The sequence below is a fragment of the Eretmochelys imbricata genome, chromosome 4 (assembly GCF_965152235.1).
Source record: "Eretmochelys imbricata isolate rEreImb1 chromosome 4, rEreImb1.hap1, whole genome shotgun sequence".
Classification (NCBI taxonomy): Eukaryota; Metazoa; Chordata; order Testudines; family Cheloniidae; genus Eretmochelys; species Eretmochelys imbricata.
In genome coordinates this window covers 69081863-69097283 of record NC_135575.1, presented here as the reverse complement: position 1 = coordinate 69097283, position 15421 = coordinate 69081863, and the positions used below count along the sequence as shown (strand labels likewise).

The window sequence follows — 15421 nt, the reverse complement described above, 5'->3', positions numbered from 1 at the left end:
TGCCAAAACAGGTGAGTCACAGATAGTGCACTGTCCCACAGCCATTAGGCTAGAGATAACTATTCCCCATCAACCCATATCCAGGGGCTTGCACCCTGAAGAGAACCTAGAGTGGAAGAGGTAGGGGGGAAATGGAGATTTTCTGAAAGTTTTAAATTTTAAAGCCTTCATTTTTCTTTAAGTAAGCACCACACTGAATCTAACATGCTGCTTGCTGAAATCTCACTCCACAAATTAAGGCCAGGGTGAAGCACAACCAACTAATCAAATATTCAAGCCATGTCTTCTCAAATATAATTGAAAATACCAGCTTTATTTCTGCTTCCAGGGATCGTTCAAATAGGTTCCTGGCAGTCCCTTTCAGCTATTTTATCTTTCGTATCAGCTGGTGCTCATTAGTCTGTCTTTTGCTGCATCTAATTCCTCTTCAGCTTCCCCATTTGCCACCTCCGTCCTACTGCAAACAGCATTTTTAGTAGACACTTTTCTCATTTTAATGTTTGGCAGTTTCTTCAGATCGCCATCCCATTCTCTTAAAGAAAAAAGATATAATGAAAAATAATTAATGTTTAAAATTCAGAACCCAGAAAAATTAACTAATGTTGGTTACTGAAAAGGGTTTTCAGTCAGGTCAGGTAGAAGTATAAGTCTGGAACCAGAAAGGATTTGCTGCATTAGCCTTAGCCTCATATCAGTCCCAGTGTGCTCTGTCCTCTGCAAACCTTTACTGGTTCATGTGTGCGCAAATGATACATCTTTCTTCCACTTGTTCCACACTCATGCTGAAATCTGTAGGGGCGGGGGCGGGGCACATGTCCCTGGGATAGTATATCAGCAGGGGAATCTAAAAAAGAACCCCACGCCAGCAACTATCCAACTGGGAGACAAGAAAGCAGCAGGGAGAAGGTGTATACGATTAGCAGGAGTGGGGTGCTGGGTTAAGATAAGCAGATGGGGATGCTCAGGAGAAGTCAGTGCTTAAAGTGTTAACGAACCTAGTACTGACTGTATAGATTAAAGTTTGTTAAAATGCATGCTGCTGTATACCACACTAATTGCAGTGTTTACACATCTATACAGCATGGGACTCCAACATGGTAAGATCTCAGCCAAGAAAGGTCTGGTCTGTATTTTGATAGGTTATCACGAAGGGTTCTGCAGGAAGTGATACTGGCCATTTATAGCAGTGACTATCTTCTCTGACAGTTAGTACTTGCCCAGTGCACCAGCATGGCATATGGGGGGACGGTGACACTGTCTTTTTGATGAGGCATAAATCAAGAAACTTTTTAAAAGAACAGCAGCGTTAACATTTTTACAGGGGAACTGGATTAAGTCAAGCAAATCTGTCCTACTAATTTACACTATCAATTTAAATCCCCCCTGCAGTTTCAAATTTGATACAATGTTCTTCATTTCCTGCCCTGAACTTGTATACTGCTGCTGAGCACAACTAAAACCATTATGACTTTTCAACCCACATCTGGCTGCTTTCAGTGATGAATTAAGTGATTCATGTATCTATCTAGTTTGTAAAGTGCTTTAGAATTCTGTGGGATAAGAGACCCTGAAAAAATGTAAGTTAAATATTACTCATTCTACTCCTACTGTCAATTTCTATTCTGTACCCTTCTGACTATGAACCAGTTGGTTTTAGATTTGACAGACTTAACTCCTTTTGTGCAAAGTAATAACTGCAGTTGGATCAACTTCCCCATTTGGGTGCTCAATGTGCAGAGCTAATATTCCACCTACTGGAAAACAGTAGTTCATTATGATCTATGAGAAATGTTAAAATGTTGTATGAGTGATTCCAAGGAGATACAATGCATGTGTAATTTAAATTCACATACTGAATCTATTACTTTCTAAAGGCTAGAGGCTGCATAAAGGAGGAAGGATTCATTTAATAATCACATCAGGCCCAGTGTCGAAATTATAGATGTTTGACTATACTAAAGGCACTTGGTGGATGATTTTTCTCAAGGGCAACAGCCATTTTTTTTCCATTTTTTTTACATGGACAAATCTACTGTGGTTCTAACAAGGTAATACAACACAAACCTTCTGTCAGAATGTTCATGGTACGATAAGTCACTCTATGCATTCCTGAACTCATGGCAGTTGGAGGTTTAGTCCCTTTAAATTTAACTCCTACCACATAGATGAAATCCTCCAAAGCCTTCTTCCTAATGGACAGAGCAGATTGAGCTGTGGTAATTAATCCACTGCACTGCCCAATTCTTAAGATTTCTTATAGTTATTCCTAGATAAATGTAGCTCGACTGTATAGTTTGCCTTCAGTCTGACTGGATTATTGTTGCAGTTTTGCATTGCCATGGGGAAATGCTAGTTTATTATGCTGAATTTTAAACAAACATTTAAAATGCTGAGCACCTGTAACTTGCTCTGAGTAAAAAGGACTTGAAGGCGCTCAGCAGCTCTGAAAATCCATCCTTAAGGATTTCATTTTACAAATGGACACAGGAATTACCATATCAGATTGGACCACTGGTCCATCTAATCCATCATCCTGTACTCAGTATCAGGTCCGAGAAACTCCGATTATAGAATAGCCTGCTGTGGAGAAAGAGGGATTTATGTGTGGTATTTTTTTTTTTTTTTATAAATATCATATACCCATCAGACTGTCTGTAATATTTCTCCTGCCTCAATGCACAGAGTTAAATCTTTAGGATTGTTAAAGGAATCAAGCAGGAAAGGCAAAACAATGACACAGATAAGAATCCTCAAGGAAACAACAGGAAAATTGTTTACTGGCTCCATCTAGGCTACGAAGAGTTTACTCTCCCCCAGATTAGGCCTAGTTTGAAAGGGGATCCTAAAAATCTTTAAAATGCTAGCTTTGGTAGGAAGGAGAGGCTGCCCAGGGAGTGTCAGTGAGAGCTAAGAGAGACACCGAAAGAGAGCATGCTACGAGCAGGACAGTCTGCTTCTCCCCAGAAATAGGGATTAACTAGACTGAATGGAACTTGCAAATACTTGCAAAGGACTAAGGTGTAGGTATAGGAAAATAGGTATATAGGACTCTGTTGTTCTAACCCTTTGCTCAGCAAGCTCTGTGCCTTAGGATGAAAGAATAAATAATGTTTTGTTTTGAAGATGTTGTTTCTGTCACTGCAAACTTATATTGTCACAAGCTCCAGAAGGGAAACTCTTACAGATGCCAAACCCCGCAGAGCCTGTCACATTAACACAGTTAGGAAACAGGCTAAGGGGCTGCAGCACAGAGATCCAGTCCCAGAACGGTTGAACTCTGTGCTTCCACCCAGAGTATGCTGTAGAAGCCAGGCCTGTCACCTAACGGGTGCTCTGAAGAGGGACAAAACCAGTTTCACCTGTAACCATGACACCCGTCCATACAGAAAGTTTCTTCCCAGTCTCCATGACTTAGTGGCTGGCTCATGCTTTGAAATGTTATATCCCTCAAAAAATAAAAAATAATTTTTTTTTAAAAAAAGTTGTATCTCCTTTAATGTAATTGTCTGAGCCAGTTCTCATCCATATAAATGTCTAATCCCTTTACAAGGTCTTCTAAGTTGTTGGCAGGAATTATATTTTATGGCAGAGCATTCCGGGGCTATGCAAATCTTTGAAATCACATTGAAATCTTAGAGGGAAAAATCAACAACTGCATCTGGTGTACACATGTACGACTACTGATTTTACTGTATCTAGTTTGTATGATGCACCCACATATCAGAAGATAAAACAGTGCCCTAACTCATATTGGTTACTTAAGGGATATCTAAACAATACAATACTGAAACTACTGCATGATAAGATACATGAGATGCAGATAACTACTATTTATCTTTTTTGGGGGGAAGGGAGAAGAGTGTATGTGGCAGGTAGAAGTGGTGCTCGGATATCTTCCCATTTACCATTAAACTTTGTGCCTTGAGCCTATATATTGGCCTGCCCTCCTGGTTAAGAACTGGATGTTGGTCTCTCTGCAGCCAGAAGAGTCTCCCAAAATGACATTCAAGGTATGTTTTCTTCTTCAGGAAAGGAAGAATGCTAACTCTATAGTGCACCCTACTGAGCCGTTGCTGATGAATGGAGAAAAGAATCAAGCTCAGCACCATAACTCTGATCCCCTGAATCTCTCAACAGAGCATGGTCGAAGTTATTTGCTATATGAATTGCTAAAATATAGGCAGAGAATTTCCCATCTTAAAAGTTTGTTTGAAAATATCCAAAAAAAGTAGTCACTGAAGTTATATGAACTCAATCCTAACAGTCTCAGCATTTTAAACCTTACAATATTTCAATAATTGATTGTTACTAGCTAGTAAGTTACAATTTTTAGGCTGCAGTAGCTAAGAAAAAAAACTAGAACAGCAAAATACTGAGTACACTAATAATATGCCATCAGTTTCCCTTCAAACAAGAGAACACTGTCCTCCACCAACTGCTTTTTGTAGAATGCTGGGGTGGTTTGCTTTTTTATCCAAAAACAAAAAAAAATTGAGGAGACATGCCGTGCCATTTCTAGAGATGTCCAGTCAGGCACATACAGACCACAAATAATTAAATACAACAAAAAGAAACTCACCTGAAAATTTTAAGATGTTTGCCATTCACAATGTCAGGAATGTCTAACGGGAACAAAATTAAATACAGTTAGATTACCAGCTATAAAATATCCATAGCAATTCTCATTTCAGAGCAAACATTAAACTAGGACTTCAAAGACATATCAGGTATATGGTAGGTGAAGGACTGAACCCACAAGGTGGATACAGATCATACTGAGAATAGCGAGGTCCAATGGTAATAATCTAGCAGGAAGTCTACCTTTTCTCCCACAACTGCCAGGAAGGGGGAGGGTGCTGGGATTTCTAAAAGGTGCTGTTCCTGAGCCCATTTTACCAGGGTAGGGGGAGACTCTCCCAAGGTACTTTATCAACCTTTTAGCTGCCTCTAGTTGCTGAAAAGAAGCTACATTTTGTCTAAATGTTTGTGTTAAAACCGGCAAAAGATTTAGGCCCTTAAAAGGAAGCTGCAAATGCCATCAGTGAGATTAGCAACATAATTACGTTGTTTGTATTACAATTATACCCTAGAGTCCCCATTGTGCTATACATATATACACACACACACGAGTAAGAGACAAGCCTTACTCCCGAGAACTTACAGTTTAAACAGACAAACCAGTTAAACTATGGGAGAAGAGTTCCATTTCAAAACTGATTTAGGCACTTAGGCTCCTAAATTTCTGAATGTGGTCTGAAGATAGGACTTGGACACTTCTGAAATTTTACTTGAAGTGACTTTGAATCATAGAAGTGTAGAACTGGAAGGGACCTCAAGAGGTCATCTAGTCCAGCCCCTGCACTCATGGCAGGACTAAATATTACCTAGCCCATCCCTGATAGTGTTTGTCAACCCTGCTCTTAAAAATCCACAATGATGGAGATTCCACAATTTCCCTAGGCAATTTATTCCAATGTTTAATCACCCTGATAGTTAGGAAGTTTTTCCAAATGTCCAAACTACACCACCCTTGCTGCAATTTAAACCCACTGCTTTTTAACCTCTGAGGATAGGACAAGGAGAACAATTTTTCTCCCTCCTCCTTACAACAACCTTTTATGTACTTGAAAACTATTATGTTCCCTCTCAGTCTTCTCTTCTCCAGACTAAACAAACCCATTTTTTTTTTTTTTCAATCTTCCCTCATAGGTCATGTTTTCTAGACTTTTAATAATTTTTGTTGCTTTTCTCTGGACTTCCTCTAATTTGTCCACATCTTTCCTAAAATGTGGCGCCCAGAACTAGACACAATACTACAGCAGAGGCCTAACCAGCACAGAGTAGAGCGGAAGAATTACTTCTCATGTCTTATTTACAACATTCCTGCTAATACAGCCCAGAATGATGTTTGCTTTTCTTGCAACAGTGTTACACTCTTCACTAATATTTAGCTTATGATTCACTATGACCCCCAGATCCCTTTCCACAGTACTCGTTCCTAGAGAGTCATTTTCCATTTTGTGCATGTACAACTGATTGTTCCTCCCTAACTGGAGTACTTTGCATTTGTCCTTACTGAATTTCATCCTATTTACTTCGGACCATTTCTCCAGTTTGTCCAAATCATTCTGAAATTTAATCCTCCCCTCTTAGCTAGGTATCATCCACAAACTTTAAGTGTACGCCCTATGCCATTATCTAAATCACTGATGAAGATATTGAACGGAACCGGACCTAGAACTGATCCCTGCAGGACCCCAGTTGATTATTCCCTTCCAGCTTGACTGTGAACAACTGATAACTACTGTGACAGGGTCAGCCAGATGCCTACAGGAGCGTGACAGAAGGCAGATATATTAGCCCCAGGTTAAACAGGTCCCTTTCCCTGGGTAAGGTAACAAGGCAGTTCCAGAACAATCAGGAACTTGCTGGAACCAATTAAGGCAGACAGGCTAATTAGGACAACTGGAGCCAATTAAGAAGCTGCTAGAATCAATTAAGACAGGCAGGCTAATCAGGGCACCTGGTTTAAAAAGGACCTCACTTTAGTCAGTAGGGAGTGTGCAAGGAGCTGAGAGTGAGAGGGTGTGCTGCTGGAGGACTGAGGAGTACGAACACTATCTAGCATCAGGAGGAAGGTCCTGTGGTGAGGATACCGAAAGTGTTGGGAGGAGGCCATGGGGAAGTAGCCCAGGGAGTTGTAGCTATCACACAGGGGTTACATGAAACACTGTAGACAGCTGTGATCCACAGGTCCCTGGGCTAGAACCTGGAGTAGAGGGTGGGCCCAGGTTCCCCCCAATGTCCTATTGGATACAGGAGGAGTAGACCTGAACTGTGGGTCCCATCAGAGAAGAAGGTCCCTGGCCTGTTCTCCAACCCACTAGGTGGACCAGCAGAGACTGCGGGGTTTGTTCTCCTTCCTTTTCCCCATGCTGGCTAGTGATGAGGTTAGCTGAGTGAATGGCAGGTTTGAGCCACTAACAAAAGTGACCAAACTGAGGGCTGCCGTGAATCTCTGAGGCGAGCAAATCCACCAATAAGCACAAGACCCACCAAGGCAGAGGAGGAACTTTGTCACACTACTTTCTGGGAATGGTTTTCCAAACAGTTATGCAAGCACCTTATAGTAGCTCCATCTAAATTGTATTTCCCTAGTTTGTTTATGAGAAGATCATGCATGTCAGTACCAAAAGCTTTACTAAAGTCAAGATATACCAGGTCTACCACTTTCCACCTATCCACAAGGCTTGGTTCTCTGTCAAAGAAAGCTATTAGGTTGGTTTGACATGATTTATTCTTTAAATCCATGCTGACTGTTACTTATCTCCTTATTATCTTCTAGGTGTCTGCAAACTGATTGCTTCATTATCATTCTTGGTAATGAAGTTAAGCTGACTGGTCGGTAATTCCCCAGGGTGTTCTTATTCCCCTTTCTATAGACGGGCAAACACAGTGACCTTTTTCAGTCCTCTGGAATCTCTCCGATCTTCCATGACTTTTTGAAGATAATCGCTAATGGCTCAGAGATCTCCTCAGTCAGCTACTTGAGTATTCTACGATGTATTTCATCAGACCCTGGTGAATTGAAGACATCTAACTTGTTTAAAGAAAAGGAGGACTTGTGGCACCTTAGAGACTAACAGTCTCTAAGATGCCACAAGTCCTCCTTTTCTTTTGGCGGATACAGACTAACACGGCTGCTACTCTGTAACTTGTTTAAGGAATTTTTAACTTTTTCTTTCCCTATTTTAGCCTCTGATCCTACCTCATTTTTACTGGAATTCATTGAGTTGGATGTCCAGTTGCTACCAACCTTTTTGGTGAAAGCTGAAAGAAAAAGTCATTTAGCACTTTTTCTGTTATTGTCCCCCTCCCTTTCCCCCCATTGAGTAACAGGCCTCCCTTGTCTTTGGTCTTCCTCTTGCTTCTTATTTATTTATAGTATATTATCTTGTTACCCTTTATGTCTCTAGCTAGTTTAATCTCGTTTTGTGCCTTGCCTTTTCTAATTTTGTCCCTACATACTTGCGTTATTTGTTTATATTCATCCTTTGCAATTTGACCTAGTTTCCACTTTTTGTAGGACTTATTGAAGATTTCCTGGTTGAGCCAGGGTGGTCTCTTGCCATACTTCCTAGCTTTCCTACGTAGTGGGCTAGATACTTGTGCAATGTCAAACGGATCAGTTCCTGAACTGGGAATCAAACCTGGCTTTCCAGTTCAAATCAATTTTAAACACAGTTCTAAGAATGTAAAGATCAATAAAACATTAAGAAAAAATGGACATATATAAGACTGTATCTTCATGGAGGGGTATAATCATATCTTGCTGTTTGTCATTTGGATATCCGGGGGTTTAATCTCCCTGGCTATGGAACACACCATTTCCGCCACTGAAGCCATTCAACAGTCTTGGCCCCTATCAACATCTGAATTGCCTGGAAAACTTGAGGTAATGCCTGCTTGAGTGACAGGGCACCTCCACATCACTATCAATGTATCGGTTTACAGAGTAGTTGAAGTTTACACTGTTAATTATATATCATTATAAACAGAACTTTTGGTATTAAAACTGTAATTTTGCAATTATTGAAATTTCTATTTTTAAAAAATGCAGTTGTGTAATTTGTAATTTCAATGTTATGCTTACACAGTACATTGATATTTGTCCTCTTTCTACTTAAGTGATTTTACCTCTTGCTTAATCATAATAAATAGCAATAGCTTTTAACAACAAAAGCCCTTCATAAATAGGATGTAGTAATAAACTAGTAAAGGTTGGATAATGAGTGTAACAGAATGCAGAATATAGAATACAAGCTTCTTGTATATAGATGTATAGAAGAGATGCTTTTTCTAGTTTCTAGTTGAAATTACATGACCAAATTCTGAACTTTCTTGTATCCCTATGCATTCCTATTGGCATCAAGGTAGTTGCCCACGGTACAAATCAGTGCACGATTTGGCCAAGAACCTTTAGGAGGCTGCTTTATGTGACACACAGCCATTCCCTGTTTCTTGGCCATTTCTAAAATCTTACAGGTGACCTATTTCTCAAGCCATCAGTAATTGTGAACACTTTAAAGAGATTCTAATCCTCAGATGCTTTGAAGTTTTAGCACAGCTTGAAATGCCTTATCACTATCTAGAAACAACTATATAGATTTAAGGAGCAGAAAAGTGTCTCAACAAGGAATAATGCTACCTCTGTAGCATTAAATCTAAATTACTGCCTCATGTCATATAAATGTCACATTTCAGATGGCTCCCATGCAGTCTCTGATTGACCCTGAACGCATAGTGAAAGTTAGACGGACAAAGAATAGCTTCTATCAATTTTCTTCAGTCTCAAGGTAATAAGCCAGATAATACTATCAATACAGAATTACGTATCACATTTCTCCATGATAAAATATAGCATGTTACTTGCCTTGAGAAGTACTGGGCATTATCTCAACTGCTCTACCTATCTTGACTATTGCAACAGGGATATCTACACTACTCTACACAATCCCAAACCCTTGATTTTGGGTCCTGTATCCTAGGGAATAGCTTCAATGAGAGAGGAGTCCCTAAGGGAGTACTGACCCAAGACTTGTAAATCTGACAAATATCCTTGGCTTGTGAGAGAGTCATGAACAACTGGTGCTACTCTCGACTGAAAAGACAACATCTCATTCAGAGGTGGACTCTTCCTTTCCTTCTTCAAATATACAATAGTTTGACCAACACTGAAGAAACCCACCCTGGACACATCAGTTCTACCCAACTACTGCCCAATGTCAAACTTCCCATTCCTGAACAAGATCAAAGAGAAGCTAGCCAAAGGCCAACTACAAGATCATCTAATTGAAGCTAAAATTCTAGACATGTCATAATCTGGATTCAGGCCAGAATATGGAACTGAAACCACTTTAGTGGCACTCAGGAATGATCTCCTCCTGTCAATGGATAAAGGACAGATCCATTCTGATCCTGCTGGAGCTCGCTACAGCATTCAACATTGCTGACCATGAGATAGTGTTGTCTCACCAGGGAGAGGGAGTAGGGGTCCAGGGTAACGCACTAAAATGGTCTGAGCCTTCCTGGAGGGACACAAACAAGGAGTAGTGGTAGAGGAGCAATTTCCCATCACTAGACCCCTCACTTGTGGAGTCCCACAAGGATCAATTTTCTTCCCAGTCCTTTTCAGCATCTACATTTTCACCCTGCCATCTCTAACATAATACATAAAAACACGTATAGTTAAAAAAAAACAAACCAACCTAAAACCTTACCAAAACAAAGGCACTGCACCTTATTCTGAGGAGAGGATGAGAGAACAAACACTACATGACAGATGAGTAGTCACCTCATTGAATGTGAGACTGGATGCGGCTCACATAAGCATAGTATAAGGATGTTTATAGAACAGAATGATTGCCTCTGCTGCTGCTCCCAGCTTAACTGGACCGTAGCAAAGTGAAACTTACTCAACTCTAGTCCGTTCTTCTGCTGCTCACAGGCTTCTGAATAGCACCCGTGAAGACTCAAGATTCTGGTTAGTTTTCATTCTTTAGCTACTTGGCAGAACTCTGAGCATCAGAAGAGGCACAACTGTCTGAAGACTTAAGGTGACATCTCTGCATCAGTTTACATTTGGTTCATATTTAGAAGATTTTCTTCACGTAAGTGCTAAATTGGTTCTGGAGGGGGCTTTTGGTTTTGTTTTTTAAATGAGAATTTAGCTTCTTTAGAAGTAGACTGCACTGACATGCGAAAGCTTCCAACTTGTCACAGAAGAGTACATAATCCAAGCTTTTCTGGCTTATACAACATCAGTTGAAGATAAGTTTTGCCTTTTCCTGTATGTTTCATGGCTAACTCAAGTGCTTTACTCACACATTGTGCAACAACTGTTGTAATAATTGTCCCAGCAGATTTATCCTAATTGTGAACTCAACTGTAAAAAGTGAGTAGAAGTTTATATAGTGTCATAACCTATAATAAAAAGGTGCAAAAGGGAAACAAAAAGATTAAACTAGTCCAAATAAAAACTCCTGCGGATATCACTCAAGGACTGTAATTAAGATCATGCTGCTAAAGAAGTGAGAGTCCCAAAATCAACAGACCAAAATTGTTGTGAGAGTCCCAAAATCAACAGACCAAAATGGGGGTGTCAAAAATTAGGCCCAATATTGCCGGACCAAATAATTAGAGGACTGGCTATTCCACTCATCACTCCCTAACAGAGATTAGAGATGGGGAAGGGGAAGTGGGGAGTTTCACCATCATGGCTGCCACCCCTACCATCTTCTGGGACCTCAGGAGCCACCGTGACATTGCTGGGCTTTTGTCCACCTAATCCTGAGAGATGTCCTGACCAGTCAGGGCCAAGAGAGGGACCCAGATGACATCAACACCTTCACTGGCTCCAGCTACATCCCGAACACCATCTAGGATGTGAGACTTTGTCACACACACCCTGTGTATCCTTTTCCTGCCCCACCTTATTCCTTCTCTTTCCTATCCCTCTCTTTTTTCCTTCTGTTTAATAAAAGTCAGGCTTAGCCAGCCAGGACTATATATTTTGCAACACTGCTGTAAGCCTGTGACCAGAGAGAATAATGAAAGCAATTTCCTAAACTGCCTGAAGCTGGTGCAAGTTTACCAGGTCTCAGAGTGACTAATCAGACCACGTGCCATGCTGTTGTTTCTCCAGCAGTGAAGATGCTAGCGGAGACAACACAAAGACAGGCACCATTTTCTATTTTTCTTTTCCTGTTCTTTTTCATCCCTTCTTGTGTGCATTTGTCTTGTTTTGTCTTCTAGGAAACAGGATTAGTCTTTAACAACAGCTTCAGCTCATCTCAGCTAACTTTTTCTCTTCTCAAAAAAGGAGAGTTACCATCTAAAAGACTGTCAAAATAGGCAAGGTTTCCTTCTAAGAACTCTCTCCAGGGAAAGGGAACAAGAAATGTTGTTAAAATGAAAGCCTTACTTAATACTTCATTTTTCAAATGCTTTAACTGTTTTTCCCTCATTTTCTGCATCTTTAATAAAAGATTTTTAATGGTGTTTGCCATGAGACTAAGCAGGCTAAGGTACCTGTGTACCAAACACTTAAACCTTGTTTAACTCTGTTTAATGTTTGAGGGTCATGTTAACACTTTTGACTCTCTGGGCCCAAATTTTTCATCCATGTCACAGAAGATACTTTGTGCTTTGTATTTATAACAATGGGCGGGGGGAAGAGAGAAATGAATCATTTTCTTTTCTGGAAGAAATTCATAGCTAAAAAAGTCCCACATGTAGGAACCTACCTACTGTAGTACTGAGCATAGCTTCTGAGTAGCAAAATAGCACTAACAATGCAGTGAGTGGCTATAACCCTACAAAATTAATAGTGTAAAGTAATTAAATTATATTTGTACAGTTCTTTAAAGATCTAAAACAATACAATTAGTTTTGTACTATGTCAGATTAGTAGTTCAGGTAAATTGTGCAGCTATGCCATGATAATTTAGAGGGTCCCAATTCAGTAGTTTCCACACAAAATGTGTCTTAAATTTAAAGTATTCTCTGGAACCTAGAATTTTATTTATTCTATTACTCTGTCATTGAGAAGTGAAAATAGCTACTGCTGCTTTATTCTTGGGGCTGTGATTTTGCCACCAGTCCGCACAGAGTCCCTGAGGAATTAAAATTCACCTACCAGCCACTGGTCTGGGGTGCCTTTTTCACTCCTTTTAAAATTATCACAGAATTGTCTCCAGGTTCCTACTCTCCGTTAGCTTCCCTGGCAAATCGGGATTTAGTACCACAGCTCATAAGGCTCTCACTGGTTTGTTCAACTGCTTTCCAAACACTACCATCCCCACATACCCTTTGACATGCTTAGATTTGGGTTGTTGGGTTTCGGTTGTTTGGCTTTAAAAACCTAAAGACTGCAACAGCTATGACAAAAGTCCATGATTCAAAACACTGAACCTTTAGTATTTGCAGCCATCTGTAAAGAAGCAAAATTCAATAAACAAAACCCATTCCGAGAGCTTGCTCTATCAATTATGTTTAAAGACAACATAACAAACCAGACGGAAGTGGACTCAAGTGCTATAATACACAGAGGTGGCTAAGGGATGAGGAACCCCAATACTGGCCAAATAAAGAAATAGGCAGGGAAAGCAATTTGACTCTAAGATAGAAACATGAACAACAAAAGGCAATATGCCTTAGCATTTGTAATGAGAAAAAAAGAGCAGTGAACAGCACCAATAATTTCTTCTCCGGTGCAGGGATTTTTATATTCTAAGCACCAAACATGACAAATTGGGGCTTTTTCCGCTCCATTCTATCAGTTTTATTCCTATTCTTTATGGAAACAGAATTTGAGAGAGATGAAATAAATACGTCTCTACAGAAGTTGTTCTAAAATCTATAGGAGATTTAATAGAAAGTGAGAAACTTTCTAAAGGCTCTTTGAACCATCTATAACAGGGTATAATTTTCTTTCATTCTGATGGAATGGTTCAAAAACCTTTGGAAGTTTATTTTCTATTAAACTCTATAGGACTGTTCCATAAGGGACATGAGAAATTTCTGCTTCGGTGAAGTCAATGAAAGCCATGGGTATACACTTAAGGGCAAGATTTGGCCCTGAATTGCTAGTTATGGAAACATGAACAGCACTTTTAATAAATTAAAACATGTATCATGTTCAATTAATACCCTCCATCGAGTGATGTCTCAGCAGCAGTAGCAGAGTTTTCAAAGTGTGTATAACCAGGTCAACCATACAATACGACCAACTGAACAAGCCCACACACACAAATATTTCATGAGACAAATTTTCAAAAGTGACTAGTTCACATTTAGGTACCTACACTAAGTACTATGGGAGCTGCTAAACACTGAGTACTTTGAAAATCTGTTCCTTCCCTAACCCCAATTGAGGGTGCTCAGCACTTTTCATATACTGGTACGTTGTGTAAGAAACCACCACAATGAACAGGTCAGAATTAGGATTGTGTACTTCACTGTGATTTTCAGGTTTTATGTAGGAAACAAGGGTAATAGTATGTTGAATTGAAAGTGATTTGTATCAGAGTATTAGCATGTCAGTGGGGTAGAGTGTTGCAGTGGTACTAAATTAATGCTTGCAGATTGGCATTTTGTTATGTGTGTGTTGGCTTAATTTATTATTTCCTTGCCTTGTAGAGACCGAAGAAAATTAAATCTGTATGTTACGGAATCTGAATTTCCTGTGGTTTTTTTTTTTTTTTTTAATTTTAATGTAAAGAAATGTGTGGTCACAGCACACACAGCTGGAGACAAACTGATAACCTAAAGATGGGCGACGAAAGGATGTGGTATTGCAGAGCCATTAAAATAATCAGATTTCATTTGAAACTCTGCTTGACCAGTGGAAAAACCTTTAACATTCTAGCTTGTTTCTGGATAGAACTCAAAGCTTTTCATAAGACGACTGAAGACCCTGGCAACCTGAAAAACTCTGAGTACCAATCAGAGAAAGCTTAAGAAAAATTTTGCTTACCTTTTGATAAAAATGTTTCATTCCAGAAAAAAAATGCCATCTAAAATTTTACAATTCTAGCAGGTGGAGTGTCTTATTCTGTGTGGCAAAAGAAATGCTCTGCTTCACTTCAGAGTCCTCGAGCCATAGGAACAGAGAATTCATAAGCACCTTACAATTAAATTACTACCCCATAATTACTTGGTCAGACTAATCACAGAATCTATTACAATATACAGTTGGATAAAATAATATTTTAAATCAGAAAGTTAACCAAATACAGTTGTCGAATACATCCAAATAAAGTTGAATTTACAATTGTAAACACAGACTACAAATCTTCCGTGTTTCTTGGTCCATTATTTGCAATCTTGATCAATTCAATTACTGCCCTGTCCAGTATGTAAATATAAGATAATCCCATGTTTATTTGTGTTAAATAAAATCATTTCCTGAAAGACTGTGATAAAAGTCTGATTCATCTTGAATTGGAGAGAGGAGATTTGGTAAAAGATGAGATTTAAAAAATAAAATCTCAATCATTCCATACTCCTAATTAAAATGCTATTAAATGTGCTGGTATCTACCACAGCAACAACAGACATTTTACTTTTGTAAAATATAGGAAGCAAAAATCATTTAGATCTAGATTAACCTTATTCTACTACTGCAATATAATCAAAAGATTTATGGGCACCTATACACCTGGAAAGTGACTTAAGGTTTCCCAGGTTTAAAAAATGAACATCGGATCATCTACTGGAAGTGAAAGCACAAGGATTTATTGTTCAAAAAGAAAAGTTTTATTAATTAATAGGTATGCATCGTTAATAAGCCCATCAAAATAGTCCCTAGGCACGATACCAACACTACAGCAGTACTGTATTTTCTCACAAAAAGGATATA

At 39.3% G+C, this 15421-nt stretch overlaps 1 protein-coding gene across 1 annotated transcript in view; it reads right to left on the bottom strand.

The window, feature by feature from the left end:
• Nucleotides 1–292: 292 nt before the first annotated feature.
• Nucleotides 293–15421, bottom strand: part of TMA16 (translation machinery associated 16 homolog) — a 45843-nt gene continuing 30714 nt past the window's right edge. The window contains exons 6-7 of the mRNA XM_077815426.1: nucleotides 4580–4622; nucleotides 293–532 (exon numbers count right to left, since the gene is read on the bottom strand). Coding sequence (XP_077671552.1) covers nucleotides 382–532; nucleotides 4580–4622 — 194 coding nt within the window. The 3' untranslated portion in view covers nucleotides 293–381. The remainder of the gene's footprint in view (nucleotides 533–4579; nucleotides 4623–15421) is intronic.